The 15,810-nt window shown below is 41.5% G+C and overlaps 2 protein-coding genes across 4 annotated transcripts; both read left to right on the top strand.

Annotated features, from left to right (window-relative positions):
* Positions 1-520: 520 nt before the first annotated feature.
* On the top strand, positions 521-6,821 carry LOC137866550 (transmembrane protein 196). 3 transcript variants are annotated; one of them, XM_068702533.1, is made up of 5 exons: positions 521-685; positions 2,922-2,978; positions 5,153-5,288; positions 5,984-6,102; positions 6,239-6,821. In XM_068702533.1, exons 1-5 carry the CDS (start codon positions 521-523, stop codon positions 6,332-6,334), a joined length of 573 nt encoding a protein of 190 aa, XP_068558634.1. In that variant the 3' UTR covers positions 6,335-6,821. The 3 variants fall into 3 exon arrangements, with proteins under 3 accessions (XP_068558634.1, XP_068558636.1, XP_068558637.1); XM_068702535.1 differs by having other exon boundaries at positions 6,263-6,821; XM_068702536.1 differs by having other exon boundaries at positions 521-667; positions 6,263-6,821.
* A 2,117-nt stretch (positions 6,822-8,938) lies between these two features.
* polr1f (RNA polymerase I subunit F) lies at positions 8,939-13,793 on the top strand. The gene is made up of 4 exons (XM_068702545.1): positions 8,939-9,242; positions 9,870-10,011; positions 11,352-11,560; positions 12,614-13,793. The coding sequence occupies exons 1-4, from the start codon at positions 8,941-8,943 to the stop codon at positions 13,062-13,064; spliced, it is 1,104 nt and encodes a 367-aa protein (XP_068558646.1). The 5' UTR covers positions 8,939-8,940; the 3' UTR covers positions 13,065-13,793.
* The last annotated feature ends 2,017 nt before the right edge of the window (positions 13,794-15,810 follow it).

Below are 15,810 nucleotides of genomic sequence, written 5' to 3' on the forward strand. Positions count from 1 at the left end.
TTAATCAACTGGTCAAGAATCAGTGATCAAGTCCATTTAACGAGCAGCACAATGAGCCTGAAGACTGTCGGCTTTATGGTGTTTGATTGTTTCCACATGTGGGCGGAGGCTGCGACTCGTGGTCTCTTGGCTACGGCCCTGGATCGCCAACGTGTATATGCGTGCGCGCGAATTCGTGCGTTGCGCGCGCGTGTGTGTGTGTGTGTGTGTGTTTGCAGTGGTGCTTGAGTACCTTGGACAGCGCCAGGCGACACAGACACACTTGAGCAAGCGGAGGAACTTCAGCGAAGCGCTTTCTTTTTACAAACAACATCCAACCGCAGAGCCAGCTTTCCTCCTCCAGTTTTGTGTACTTTAACCTTTCTTCTCTATTTCGGACCTACTTGTTTGGATAATCCCTCTTTTTCCAGCCGTGCATATGAAGCAGTAGAGCCGCGCCGCCCTCGGAGCACCGGGAAGCGGACTCCCGTCTCGCCCCCTGTCCGCCTCCTGCTGGAGCTGGAGCGATGCCCGGGGCAGGATGTGCTCCAGCCGCAAGATCCTGTGGAGTCTGCTCCTGCTGTCCGTGGTGGAGGTGGGCCTCGGTGTGGCGAGCATCGTCCTGGGAGCCGTTGGCATTAGCTGGGTCCGGGGCCAGCACAAGCCGCAGCAGGGCGACGCGTCCCCGGTGTGGAGCGGACTCTGTGTACGTTCTGGGAACAACTTTTGTCCTTACTTTTCTTAATTTACTTCCAGAGAGGATGAGTATCTCCAGGGGTGATGTGAAGGGTAGTGGCACAGATACAACTCAGGGGAACTATCTGCCTTATACACCTTTGAATGTATCTCAAAAACATCCCTCAGTAGCAGGCTGTAGCCTAAATCTCTGTAGGCTAAGATTTATTATAAGTTTTGTTATGTTTTTGACTGGAAGATATTAGCAGAAGTTGGGTTCTAATTAATTTCTTTAATAAAGTGAGTTTCATGTAAATGCTTTACAACTAATACATCTAAAACTGTAACAATTACAACTCTAACTAACCTCACAATTCAACAAAATATAATTTAAAAACACTTAAAAAATATGACTTCTTTAAAAGTCTTCCTGGCTTTTCTATGGTTCAAGACTCTGTGAAGCTATGTATATATATCACACACATTGTGTGTGTGTGTGTGTGTGTGTGTGTGTGTGTGTGTGTGTGTGTGTGTGTGTGTGTGTGTGTGAGAGAGAGAGAGAGTAAGAGAGAGAGAGAGAGAGAGAGAGAGAGAGAGAGAGAGAGAGAGAGAGCACAGTAAAAAGCTTTTGTTAAAATTAGCATAGTTTTTTGTTCACACCGGTGGTTGTTTATTTAATATTAATCACTAACTGGAAGTTGTGGCTCGGCTATTAAGACCCAGGATGTGGTGAAGACTCAATGTTTTGGTTCTGTTTGTCTTTTATGTAACTAAATGTGTTTGTCCATTAGATGTTAAGAAGCACAGAGTAATGTGGCCTCCTAGATGCCTCTGGTGCCGGTTAAATATTGGTTTCATTCATTCATGCTTGAGTTGTTGCGCAATGCTTTGGAGGGATAACGCTTTTATGCAGAATCATACCCTCACTCCTCTGTATATGTCTCCTCCTGTTACAGTGCTGCTCTCTGACTCACTGCAAAGCTGTTATGCAGCATGACATCTTTGTGTTCAACCTCACAGCTGTTGAAAGCTCTCTGCTGAGTCAGCAGCTGTGACTCGTGATTACCCAAATATCTCCTATCAGGAAGTGATAGGCATTAAGACCGACTGGCCGCTGTCCTCAAAGTACATTAGATGTCCAAGTATTCTGCTGGAAAGTGATCCTCGTTCATTTCTTATATTTGTCAGGACATTTAGAGTTATGTTGTTTTCTGCATCAGATTACTTAAATTAATTACTTCAAATATTTTCCCAAGTTATTGGCCAACCTTTTGATAACTGGGAGGTCATCTGTTAACTCTCAAAGATTTTTGAGGGTGTAATTTCAAAATCAAGAGCCCCGATTTTTTGTTTAATCCTATCAGTCCTTAAAGTTTGTCTTTCGAGGCACATAAAAGATTAAAATGTAGATGTTGTGTATTTTATTGTATATTATATGTATGACATATTTACATTTACTTCTGTAAGAAATGGAATAAAAAGAACAATTTAGAAGTGAAACTGAGAAACAGAATTTCCCATGTGATGAGTTATTTTATGTCTAACAAGAAAATTAAGAAAATTTGTAACTTGACCAAAAAAAAGCTCCTTTCAGTAGATTTTTTTCCCCAGTTGTCAATACAGCAAACTTCATCCACTGAAGAAGGCCACAATATAGGGCTGAAACCTCTGTATAAGATAGTAAGTGCACCTTGAGTTACTCTTAATAATATATATATAATACGTCAAAACCTTCAACTTTAACTGAAAATTATTTTAGATTGCTTCTAAATATTCAATAAAATTAAAAAGGTCAACATTCATACTATAACTTTAAGATTGAAAATGAGAAGAAGTCAAGGAATCCACACCCACGTGCACACACACACACACACACACACACACACACACACACACACACACACACACACACACACACACACACATACTGACTACTGCTTCCAGAAACTTTCAGCAAAACAATGCAGCTTGCATCTCATTGAGCTGTCCCACTTGTAAGCGTACGCTGCCAGCGTAATACTCCACCGTGCTGTTCCTGTTCAGTCTGAATCATTCCTTCTAGAAGAATAACACACTCTACTTGTAGAGGGAGAAAGTTGCATCTGAATCACCGAGTGTAAAGAATACATTCACCCCTTTCCTCCATGGGGAGGATGTAGTAATAAAAATAGTTTCAATTTCATATAGTTTCTAGCCAGCCATTTTCTTAAGACAACAACTTCTGAAACTGCTCATTTACTCATTTGTTGTTCTTTCTCTCTTTCCAGTTTCTGGTCTGTGGGATGTGTGGAGTGCTGTGTGCTCGCAAGAGGACAGGTCTTATTGTAAGAGCATGTAGATATTTAGCTCCCCTGTTTCCCACTAGCCTCTTTTGTTGTCCTTTCATATTAGTTTGTGTTCTCTTTCTATAAACTGCATTTTCCTGCTACAGCAAACAGAACAGGCTCTACGGTGATGTAAGTATTATAAAGCGCTGTAATGTGTTGTCAAGGAATAATTCCACATTTTAAGGAATATGCTTATTCTCTTTTTTGCCATGGTTGAATGAGGTTGATACCACTCTCATATTTGTACAGTAAATATGAAGCAGAGCAGGGGTTTCTGGGACAACTTCACTTACTTCCAAGGTGCATAGAGAAGGGAAAAAGTCTGAAGAAGTCGAAACTCTCACAATAATTGAAGCATACTTGATTGTTTTGAATAACGTGTTTTGGTTTGTGGGACACCTGATGAAGGCCACAAGCCGAGACTCATTGGTCTAAACAGTTGAGTTGTTCTATAAAGTGTTGCTGGAGTTTTGACCTTATTAGTAAGTAAGATTCTCATAGATTGGTGACTTTTGAGTCACATAAGTTATTATAGACTGGACACATCTTAACAGTGTGTCCTTTGCAGACAAAATTCAAAGTGGATCCAGACACACACTTTTTGAGATGTTTGGCATTTAGTGCAAGCAAAAGAGTCTTTGAGAAATGATGAAGATGAATCAGTATTTATTATTGTGTATTTAAAGGTGTTTTTCTTTTGAACGATATTATTTTTTTAACATCAAATACTCGTCCTATTCACTGAGATGACTTGATGATATCATGTGCTGTCACCCATCATTCATAGAATATGAATCCGTACACATAAACTCTTGTGAATGTGCACTGTGAAGAATGCAAATATATGTACTGTCTGTGTCATGCACATTTACACATAGCCTTTACTTGTACACGTCCAGGGGTAGACTGTCTAAGACCTGTCTTAGACTGTCACCCAAAAGAGCTTGTGTGTACATGTGTGTGTACATGTGTGTGTGTGTTCAGTCCTGCAGGTGCGTACAGTGTGCTCTGAAAAAGACGTCTGAGGAAACCAGAGGAGACAAGCAGTCACCTCTCCTCTTCTCTCTCTGTCATTCTCTCCGTCTTTCTTTGCTCAGCGATCGCGTCGCAGTCTCTCTGTGTCCGAGTCCTCGAGTTTCTCTCTAACTCTCTCTGTCTCCTGCGGGGAGGGCACTAACGATGGATCAATGTCAGCACAATCTGCTGTAACAGAGACATCCCTCAACCTTTCTCTCCTTCTGTCTCACCCTATCCATCCCCGCCTATTGTCTGTGTCGCCATCCTTAACCTTGTGTCTTTCCCTTTTTCATCACTCTCATCCATCTACCTTCTCTGTTCAATCAAATTCTCCCCAGTCGTTTCGATGCTCTGACTCTCTCCATCTTCCTCTCCTGATCTCTTTCCATCCCCTCTTTCCTTGTTTGCCTGCGGGGTGATGATTGCATTAGGTTAGTTCGGCTCCGGAGTCCTGCCAGCCGCTTTCCACACTTCACCGGGTCATGAATGAAATTGGAGAAGCCCTTTTCCATGCGGTTAAAGGCACTAAAGGCATCTGTACTGGGAGCAATGAAAGATAACCTGAACTCCTGACACAATACACACACACACATATGCACGCAAAATAAACGGGGAGTGGAAATAAATCGATTGGATATTTTTATTTTTATTACAAAGTAACAGAACTGCGGTCATTTTCCCATCAGATCCTGCTGGGGAAAATTAGATTTTCATACTGGGTTAGAGTTTTCCAGCTGCTTTCTTATTAAGGAAGTAATCTGTAAAATATGATTAATTAAATACTGAAAGGAAAATCTCACCAACCATCTAACACACAAATCAGACACACACACACACACACACACACACACACAAGCACAAAAACAAGTGAGTGATGCAAGCATATTTACAAGCCGTGTAATATTTCTGGAAGAGACAGTGTGCTTTGAGAGCGATCCAATTTTCTAATAGGAAATTAGATTTATTTTGACTGATACGCATTACTCATCAGAGCAGCTGTCATCCAAAACAGCAGAATGATGGAGATGGAAGCTCAATACTAGTTTATATATCTCATCCACATTTTGTCACTTTGTTTACAGTTGTGTTGATAAGATATCAATTCTGCCGTTTGCATCAACATAAACCATTCTCTCTGTCTCTCTGTCCCTCAGATGATCCTGTTTTCGGCATGCTGTATCTGTGGTCTGATTGGTGGGATCCTCAACTTCCAGTTTGTCCGGGCGCTGAACAAACGACCAGACTCCATGCACTCGATCCATCTGGCTGCCATGACTCTGGCCTGTCTGGGTAAACAAAACATGACAACACAATGTCATGCAATGCAACGCAGCTGAACACACATGTTAATACTGTATCTGCCGTGTGTATGCTATCATAATATAGGAATGTTATTGGAATATATCTTTGTTCAACTGTTCAAAAAGAATAGTTATATTCAAAGGTTTAAGTTAAAAGTAAAGCAGCTCTTTATTTGTAACCTATCAATACTGTTAATAATCCCAAACCTATTTCTAAGAGTCACACATCATAGCTCCACCTCAAAAAGACGGAGTGGACAAATGTTCCTCCATTTTCTTTAGTCTGTCCCACACGTTGTGTCTTTTGCCACTCTTCCTCTGTCTTAACAAGAGTAGGCCCAGCAGTGCTTTGAGCTAAATGCTAACACCAGCATACTAAAATGCTTGCAGTGACTAGTATGTTAACATGCCGATGTTTAGCAGACATAATGTTTACCATGTTAGTTTTGCAGGTTAGCAAGCTATCATTTGCTAATTAGCCCAAATTACTGCTGAGCTGAATGGAAATACAATTTGTTTTGCATAGCGGACAAATTAAAATATTTGGCACCAAATGTTGAGGCTGACATGCGACACTAGCATGGCTAAGATAGTATACTAAAGATGGGACAGCCCACTCTTCCCTTAAAATAAAGAACCATCCCTTATTCCTTAAGCTGGTTTCCCTTCTCCTGTCTTGTCCAGGGATCTCCTCCTGTACCTTATCCACGTGGCTCACCTGTCGCCTGGCGAGCTCCGAGCAGCAGAGGATGTTCCTTGAGAGGGAACACTCGCTACACCACTCGCACGAGATGACCGAGAAGGTAGGAGGTGACAGCAGAAGAGAGCTTCTTATTGCTCAGCTTGTCAACAGTATGGCCTTAGGCTCTAACAGTTGTAGGAAAATGTATGTTTCAGAGGATTTTAAAGTTTGTATTTGGGCAGTGTGTGTTAAGTTAGGTGTGTTTGTGTGTCCCCTCACAGGAGATCCTGGACAACTCCAGCAACGGCATTCCTCAGATCTCTTACAACGGACACACCACAGCATCACCATGACAATGTATCACCAATGGCGACTTGCACACGCTGAACCAGAGACAGTTCATGAATCGCTTGCTGTAACACAGCATGTACTTGGCTCTACACATCCTGCGACGTACGCAGTAACTATATCCTGAGTGCAGGGGGTTAAACCAGGTCTCTCAACTTGGAACCCTTTTTCTCTGCCGGAGAGCAGCCGTTTGGGTCGTAATTCAGGTGGCAAACATCTGCGTGGCATCATCTGACCTTAAGCTACTGAGCAGGAAGGATAGATTTTATCCAATGAGATGCCTCACAGGGATGAGCACAAACCGAGCATGCAGCTGATTCACTTGAAGAGCTACTGTTATTTCAGTCTCAGTGTCTTTATTCTCTCTGTGTTTTGTTATGGGTTTATGGAATGCAGATCTTGAGATAGCCTACAGTTAACTGTATGTATTGTACGATAATGGAATGGTTTGATATGAAATGCAGTGATGCGCAATGTACTGTATTGTATATCCATGCTTGTATATCAGGAATCTAGCCGTACCTATAAAGCAAAGATATTTTTATAAATGCTTCTTATAAAGTAAATTTAATTAAATGTATGACAAATGTGAGTGATGGTTTATCTTGCATGGACTATTTCAGTGGAATTTAGTGCAATATTTTATGCAGATGAGGCCTTTCTCATTACACTTAAAGAAAAAGACTTTACATGTTTCAGTAAGTATAGCAAGTTTAAACGTTTAGTGTTTTGGTTAGAATGCTGTCACAGCATTCTAACTGCTGTCACAGCATTCTAACCAAAACACTAAACGTTTAATTTTTTTGATAAATGCATGTAAATCTTAAAAACTAAGTACAATATCACACATTGAAAATCTGCAGACCACGCTGTCAACATAATCAATATGGAGCAATATTGAGGAAGAACTGCATTCCTACGCGACCACAGTTTAACTCAGGGATACCTTTGGCACTGCTAAAGGTTCACACACTCATCGTAAAGTTATGTGATGGAGTAAATCTGTTTTATAGCACCTATCAAACCACCTCTCAACCGAAAATAAACACCATCACCCACACTCACATGCATGCACACAGACAGACACACAGCTGTGACCTCTAATGAAAATATACAATTGCTCTGGCACCATCATGCTGCTCAATAACCTTCCTCCTCATGGTGTTTGCCGACTCCAGAAAGCCCCGCAGTGTGTGTGTGTGTGTGTGTGTGTGTGTGTGTGTGTGTGTGTGTGTGTTAACTAGCGCCACAGCAGCAGAAGCCACTGGTAGCTTTTGCTGACTCAGAAACCACGTCACAATTTAGCCCCATGGCGCCCAAGAGAGCGCCAGATCTGCACTGTGTGTGTGTCTGTGTGTTTAGGTGTGTGTGTCTGTTTGTGTGTGTGTGTGTGTGTGTGTGTGTGTGTGTGTGTGTGTGTGTGTGTGTGTGTGTGTGTGTGAAATGCTGAATCATGTGACCTCCTGTGGTGCTGCTCTGTCAGAAAACAGTAACATTATATTAGACTGTGTGACAGTGTGTGCGTGCGTGCAGTAGTTGCTCTAATTGACACCTTAGGTCACCCTAATGATCTTAATGTGTCATCACAGGTGAGAACGGGATACAGAATCAATGACCGTCTCTTATCAGATGAACAGCTTTACAGAATCCTTGGTAAGCCTGCAGTTAACAAAGGACATGTTGGTGAGGAAACACATTTGGTTAAAACTTTGTCCTGAAGAGTATGAGAAGCTTTTTGTCTGTGAATGTTTATTACAGGAGTGACTGTACCGGGAGAGTCACTGGATTTACCTGCTGGGTGTACCCTGCTGGGCCACTTTTCACTCTCTCTCTGCCTCCAATTCCCTGTGCAGTGTGTACAATATCACTAGGATGGAATATTACATGCCCCCAGTTTTTCTGTCTGATTAAACCGAATTAAATTGAATTACATGCACCCGGTAATAAAAGCATCACCTGAAATAAAGAGCTTAAATCTAGATTTAGTAACAATTAATCACATTACCACAAACTAATTGCCATACTGTGAACCTGGGGTATTCAGTGGCCTCTGGGGGGCTTCGAGGCGTTCGCCTGCTTTGCCTTGTTGGCTGGGTGGGAACTGTTTTTGTGCCTTTATGCTTATAGTAAGTAAATACAATTGGTACTTTCATTTCACGACATTTGAAAACAGCATGATGGATTAAGATTTGACATATTAAACAGGTTTGTAAAAACCCACTACTACAACAACAAACAATATTTAAATGTTGCTAAGTGTTTATTAGTAAATAATGTAACCATTGCAGGCCTTTTGATGTACGCATACAGGCCTGCTAACGAGATGAGTTAAAAATATTGTTGCTTTATTTATTTAAAAAAAGAATACAATGATTATAACATACAATAATTTTTTTTAACATTGAATTGAAGTTATCTTGTTTAAATATGCAAATATAACTGTTATTTATTAGGTAAATAGATAAAAAAAAAAATGTAATGGTCACTATTTGAATTATTTTTTTACTGTAATTTGCCCTCCAGACCAGCAGGCGGCAATATAAAGAAATATCTTGACAGCTGATAAAACCGGAAATTGGGTGTCTTCCGTCTTCCGGTCTTCCTAAACGCCATGGCGAACTTTAAGCATGCTGAAGACGACCCAAAACACGTGAACATGTCCGGTGAAAGAACCGCCGCCAGTGCCAAAGTCCAACCGACAGAAGAATCCTTCGTACCGGGCAGACACGCGGGCGCCGTCGCGTGCTCTGTCCCGTCGTTCGCAGCCGCCTCCGAGCTGCTGTCAGCGCCGTACTCGTGTCTGGTCATGAACACGCACCGGAGACACGTCGCCCTGCCGCCCATGTACCTGAACAAGAAGAGGACCGGTATACAGGAGGAGCTGGAGGCCGAGCTGCTCAAGTTCTCCCAAAGGTAACAACAGAGGACACGCCGTTTTTTATTTTCTAATTCACTACAAGCCAAATGCACTTAAAGTATCAAAAGTAAAAGTATTAATCGTGCAGCAGACTGCCCCCTGTAAGTGTAATACTATATCTGTGGATTATTATTGATGCATTATTGTGTCTGCAGCATTTATCATCGCAGCCGTGGAAGTGAAGCTAATTTTGATACTTTATAGTGCTTTATTACATTTATATAATTGCATCACACTTCTTATGTAAACTTTAATCTTTTAACTATCTAGTTACTCATTGAAGCAGTCCAATAAATGTAATAGAGTAGGAAGTTAATGTGTTAAGTTACTTTCCACTACTTGGTCCGGGATGTTAGCCTGACTGTAAATACACACAAAAGAAGGTGGTTCTCTGTCCTGCTCCCACCAATTAACACACCTGAGTTAATGTCTAATTTAAAGTGATCTAATGTAATAAGGTGGCCTTTAATGGCCTCTGTGAGTTGCTTTTTTTCTTTTACATGGAACTGGTGTGACAACAATTTGAATGTTTAATTTTAGCATGAATGTGATGTATATCTGTATAATATATCGTATTGTTCTGTATCAAACTAATTCAGCTTGGCCTTTTTGATTTTTTTCAGTCTAAAGGGAGTACCCCTCGCTTATGAAAACATCAGTATTGTGGGTCAGCATGGAAACATATACGACGACAGCGGCTACATCCACATGGACATAGAGGCCAACTTTATTGTCTTTCAGCCCGAAAAAGGACAGAAACTGCTGGTGAGATTTACATCTACTGAACTTGGCAGATGCTGTTATCCAGAGTGACTTACAGCCATTTGTAGTGTTGACATGTGTCTTGGTCTTGTTGTGTTGCTATCTAGGAACAGGGCTTAAAGAAAATATCTTACAATCAGTAATCATACTCTGGTGCGAACCAAAACAAGTAGTCCGAGGCCGCTTACAAGACGTGGTCTCAACCTGAAGAGAACCCTAGTGCGGCTCGATTGCAGCGAGAACATAATATGAGACAGTTGCAGCAAGTGAACCAAAACACAGGCGGTCTGCACTGGCATTTGTTGAGATGGACACAGGTAAACAACAGGTTAACATGAAAGAACTGACTTGGACTTTTTACTTGACATGTGGCCTGAGAAGCACATACAGAATATGCTAAATGAAGTCCACAAAAATAGTAACATTTATAAAGTAATTTGAGATAAACTGGAGAAGGGATTCACGTGCACAGTAGAGCCGTGCAAAAACTTTGGCCATGCTTCTCTGTACACACCCTTCAGCAAATTGATTTTATTATTTGGTGTGCTTTAATTCGTGCATTGTGAAACCAAACCAGACTTAAGAGAAAAGTATCAATTTCACTCTAAACTCGACTAGCTAAGTGGACTATGGCTTGTGAAAGTGACCTAGGCAAGGCAAGGCAAGTTTATTTGTATAGCACATTTCAACAACAAGGCAATCCAAAGTGCTTCACATAAAACCATTAAAAGCATCAAAACATAATGCAAAAGAAAGGAGATTTAAAAACAATTAAGAACATTCATTGAAACATTAAAAACAGTCATTAAAACACTAAACAGCTAAAAAAAAAAATAGAATAATAGTTGCAGTGCAGTTTAAGAAATAAAATACAGTAGTAAAATGAAGAAATTGATTAATATCCTTGAATGTGGTTCAATCAAAGGCAGCAGCAAACAGAAAAGTCTTCAGTCTTGATTTAAAGGAGCTGAGGGTCTCAGCAGACCTGCAGCTTTCTGGGACTTTGTTCCAGATATGTGGAGCAGAAAAACTGAACGCTGCTTCTTCATGTTTAGTTCTGACTCTGGGAACAGAAAGTAGACCAGTCCCAGATGACCTAAGGGGTCGGGATGGTTCATAAGGTAGCAGCAGATCAGAAATGTATTTGGGCCCTAAACCATTCAGTGCTTTATAAACCAACAGCAGGATTTTAAAGTCAATTCTTTGTTGGACAGGAAGCCAGTGCAAAGACCTCAGAACTGGAGTGATGTGATCCACTTTCTTGGTCTTAAAAAAGAAGATTCTTTATCTGTGGTCCACTTTTATGCATGTTATTTAATTTTTTTCTGTGTTTCTATTCCCAGGGTGAAGTGAATAAACTAGGAGTAAGTCATGTGGGCTGCCTGGTGCACGGCTGCTTCAACGCCAGCATTCCCAAACCCAACCTGGTGTCTGTGGAGACCTGGCGGGACGCAGGGCCTAGAATCGGAGCAGAGATGGAGTTTGAGGTGATTGCTCTCGATGCTGACACTGCGGGGGTGCTGCTGATCAGAGGGCGGCTGGACAGGACCAGGTAAGTGTGGATGATGGTGGTGGTGGTGGTTGGATGGGGGACCAAACTAATCTGGGTTCTCTTTTGTTACAAAGCTGCAACTCGTCAGCGTTTTGATTTAAAAAGTATGGCACCCACGTGATTCAAATACAACTGCTGGGCAGATCACAGACACACCGCCACTTGATGCAGGAACTACTTTTGACTACATGTTTGTGATAAACTGTTACTTGAAATGTTGCTCATTAACTCAGCTACAGAACGTTAGCTTGTCCAGCTAACAATTAAAAAGCAGTGTAGGCAAAGCCGTTCGTCATAATTAAAATTTTCTGCGGGAAGCGAGCGGTTCACCTGTCAAAGCAGGTTAGCCCATGTGCGTCAAAACATCTGCTCCTGTTGTTTTCGAGGCAACGTCTGCGTCTGGGTGAACGTTTAATACTCCAGAGAAGCAGCAATTTTATCACACCTGCTCCCCGCATCGGAACATCTCAGCTACTGCGCCCTGACTGCTACTTCTGTCAGTGCCGTGAGTCGGATATTTGCTGCCTGCCGTCCTCGAGTGTAGCCGAGAGAAAGAGCGAAGTGGTTGAGGAAGAAAGAGTGTCAAGAAAGATGTACATGGTTAAAGACATCATACACTTGAACACTTATACAGCTTTCTTATGTTGATTAGTTTTTTTTAGTCAATACAATCTGAGATAATAGTGAAACACAATTTCCCAGAGCACAAGGTGATGTCTTCTAGTTGCTAAAGATATTTAAATTTAAATTATTTAAGATTTGTTTCTCGACAAAAAATGATGCTGGTGTGAGGGAGCCTTCACCTTTTTTGAGCCACTTAAGTTTGCAGCTACGCATACTGAATAATAAACCTTGTTTGGCTTGATAATATCAGAAGCTTTTATGGGGAACTTGACGTTCTTTAGAAATCTAACATTTATAACATTGACTTTGTGATTGACACTTTTCTTCGTCTCACCATTTTTTTGTTGTATGAACTGGTTGCATAATATTTCCAAAGGTGTGGGTAAACCCTGGATTGATTACTGTGTTTTGTCTGTGTGTGTGTTTCAGGGTGCAGGAGCTTCTGGCTGTGGGTGAGAGCTCTGAGTCGGGCATCCCTGCAGACCAGCCAGAACCACCAGAGGCAGAACCGAACCCAGAACCCACTGAGGAGTCTCCAGAAGACACACCCAAGAAGAAGAAGAAAAAGAAGAGGGACAAAGTCAAAGGGGAGGAGGTGACAAGTACACCTTCCTGCCAAGTGGATGGCAGCACAACACCAGCTCTGATTGCAAATGGCAATGGAGCTGGTGAGAAAAAGAAGAAGAAAAAACATGTGAAAGAAGAAGAGGTGGTTGAGCTCTCTACCGTGGAGGTCCATGGCAGTGACTCCAGCGGTTACCTCAGTGACAAGCCAAGCAAAAAGAGGAGGCATGAAACTGGTTCAGATGTCACATCTAGTGTTAGTGAAGTTTCTGAATCCCCAAAGTCCAAGAAGAAGAAGAAGAAAAGTGACATTTAGCAGCTAAAATAAATGTTCTGTTTGGAAATTGGTTCAGTTGTGTGTGATTCAAAGGTGATACAACAGTAATGACAACAATGGCTCTGGAGGAATATACAGACGTGCCTTAACAATTACACGTTTTTTTTTCTGGTGGGTTCTTCTGAGCTCCTCTGAAATCATTTGATCGGAGGGTCAGGCTTGCAGAGGAAGCCTTTCTACAGTCACATGTTGTAGCTTGTGGGAAAGCACATGAAAGGATGGAAGCAGACTGGACAGATCAGTCCTCATTGGATTGCAACTCTCTCTCACAGCCTGTGGGGGGAGCAAAACTTCCTCAAAGACATTAAAACACAGGAGAGCAACCATGTCAACCTCATCTGTTAAACGATGTGCTGAGAGTAAATAGGCCAGAGTTTAGCATTGAGTTTAGAGCCAAATGGGAAATGCTTACGTTGATATTGCTGCTTGACAACTGAGGCCGCTGAGCTCAGGTTAAGAAACTTCTCTTTTCTCGGGTGCCTTATTGAAAAGGTTGTCTTGAATTTTAGCTGCAATGCAAGGGGGATGTTTTTTACCCCCAAATAAATCATGGAAGGATTTAGTCGGGACTTATTTGTGCTCTCTTCCTTCAGTGTTGCATTGACTGTTTTCACATGAAGTTGTCTGTCTTTGAATGAAAACCAGCAGAAATGGACATTAAATATTCACTTATCCCAATTAAAGTGCTCTATATTTTTGAAAAGTTGACCCTGCTTCCGTTTTTTTATTCAAAATCATTTGAAATGCTAATGATTCTTGATTGTTTATTCAAAATAACTGAAGACAAAGTGGGTGTGCAAACTTTAGAAATCTACAACATTGTGGGATTTGTTAAAAGAAATTATCCCTGTGATGATTATTAATACAAATATTTCTTGTTTTTCACGGCATATTCCCTCCCACAACAAACTCTTTCATGCTGGCCAGTTGGTGTCAGGTGATAAAGTGCTGAGAGACGGCCTAAAGATCTTAGTGTTTTCTTTACACACACACACACACACACACACACACACACACACACACACACACACACACAGAGCCTTCAGTGGGGAGTCTCATTAGATGTAAGGTGCTAAGAGTTGGAGAGCTTATTGGGAGCCTCCTAAAGAAGACAGATAAGGAGCTGCAATTAACTTGGCTCATCTTCATCTTTCACACCTGATTGTGTACATATGTGCTTTACAATTTAAAACCTTAATTAATGACTTGACATAACAGCAGACTTAAGAGCTAAAAGTAAGTTGAGAAACCGACATGTATTTATTTAATTAGATTAAGTGTTACATGTGAAGATTGATATTGCTCGCATGTCTGCACAGTAAATGTGAAGCTGCAGCCGCTTAGCTCGGCATAAATACCGGAAGCAGCAACTTGGCTCTGTCCAATGTTTAAAAAATATGCCTACTAGCACCTTTTAAAGCTAGCTAATTAACGTTATATCTCATGTAAGTGCTGTTGTCTACTGGACAAACTTCCTGGTCTCTGCTGGCCTAGAAACTGATCACAGCCAAGAAACTGTTTACATTTCTATGGTTAAAACACGAGTGGTGTCAAACTTCTCATCGAACTCTCAATCAAGAAATCATGTAGCTCCTTTTTAATGGATTGCCAATATTTATATCTGCATTATTACCAAAGTATTTTTACAACTTTGCAACCCAAAAGTTGTTCCTAACAATGCCGTATGGTTCATCTTTAATAACTTACTTGTATGCCATTTATAAAGGCATAGTTACAAACTATAAATACTTCATAAAGTGGTACTGAAATACCATTTGAGCTCTTAATGAACTTACACACACACAAAATAAATAAATAAAAGCTCATGTTACCAAGATTTTAGACTTCAGCAGAAGATGTTTAACAGCATTCAAAACTTTTTTTGGACATTCCAATGTACTTGTGACCACAAAGTCATTACATGTCGCTCCCAGAAGGCTCTGAATGACCTCAACGTCCAACTGTACAAATACACAAACACTTGAAATGTGTAATCTTAAACTAAAGAGATTTAAAGACAGCGGTCTGAAAAGTTCATGTGGACTTTAATTGGTTAATCGTCATCTGTCCTTCCATGACCCCCCCCTGTCTTTATCACTCTTTTGCCCAAATTCATCCCCAGCCCGTGTGCACCTGTACCCCCTCCCTCCATCACCACTCATTTATCTTGTCATTCCTCCTATCACTCCCTCGCGCTGACTCCCCCCCTCTTCCCCTATCCTGCTTTCTCTCTTCCTCCTACTTGTCTCCCTGATTTATAGGAGGCGGTGTGCAGTTCACACACATTCCACTCCTGACACCCCCCCTCCCTCCTCCTGCCACTGGACTCTCATATCTAGGCTCGGTCGTTTATCTTCATGATTCTCCACTGGAGAGGAGAAGAAGAAGAAGAAGAAGAGGGAGGGCGAGAGAGATGGGACAATAGGAGGAGTGTTGTTTTTGTTAAGCGGGCCAGACTATCTTTTCATTCACCTCTGTCTGCCTCTCAAGGAGTGGTCTCTGATGTGTGTGAGTGTTAATGTGTGTAGATTGGCTGTGTGTGCGTCTATCTCCTGTGTCAAAGTTTCCAGGCCCCGCGGCTCATACATGAAAGAACCCCTGAAGTCTTTATGGAGAACAAACAGCTCCCTGACGCAATGCTTCAGGTTCAGGACACACACACTCACACACACACACACACACACACACACACACACACACACACACACACTCGCACACAACAACC

Source organism: Cebidichthys violaceus, unplaced genomic scaffold (assembly GCF_023349555.1).
Source record: "Cebidichthys violaceus isolate CVI_PGR_0920_01 unplaced genomic scaffold, fCebVio1.0.p SCAF_85, whole genome shotgun sequence".
In the NCBI taxonomy this organism is placed as follows: Eukaryota; Metazoa; Chordata; class Actinopteri; order Perciformes; family Stichaeidae; genus Cebidichthys; species Cebidichthys violaceus.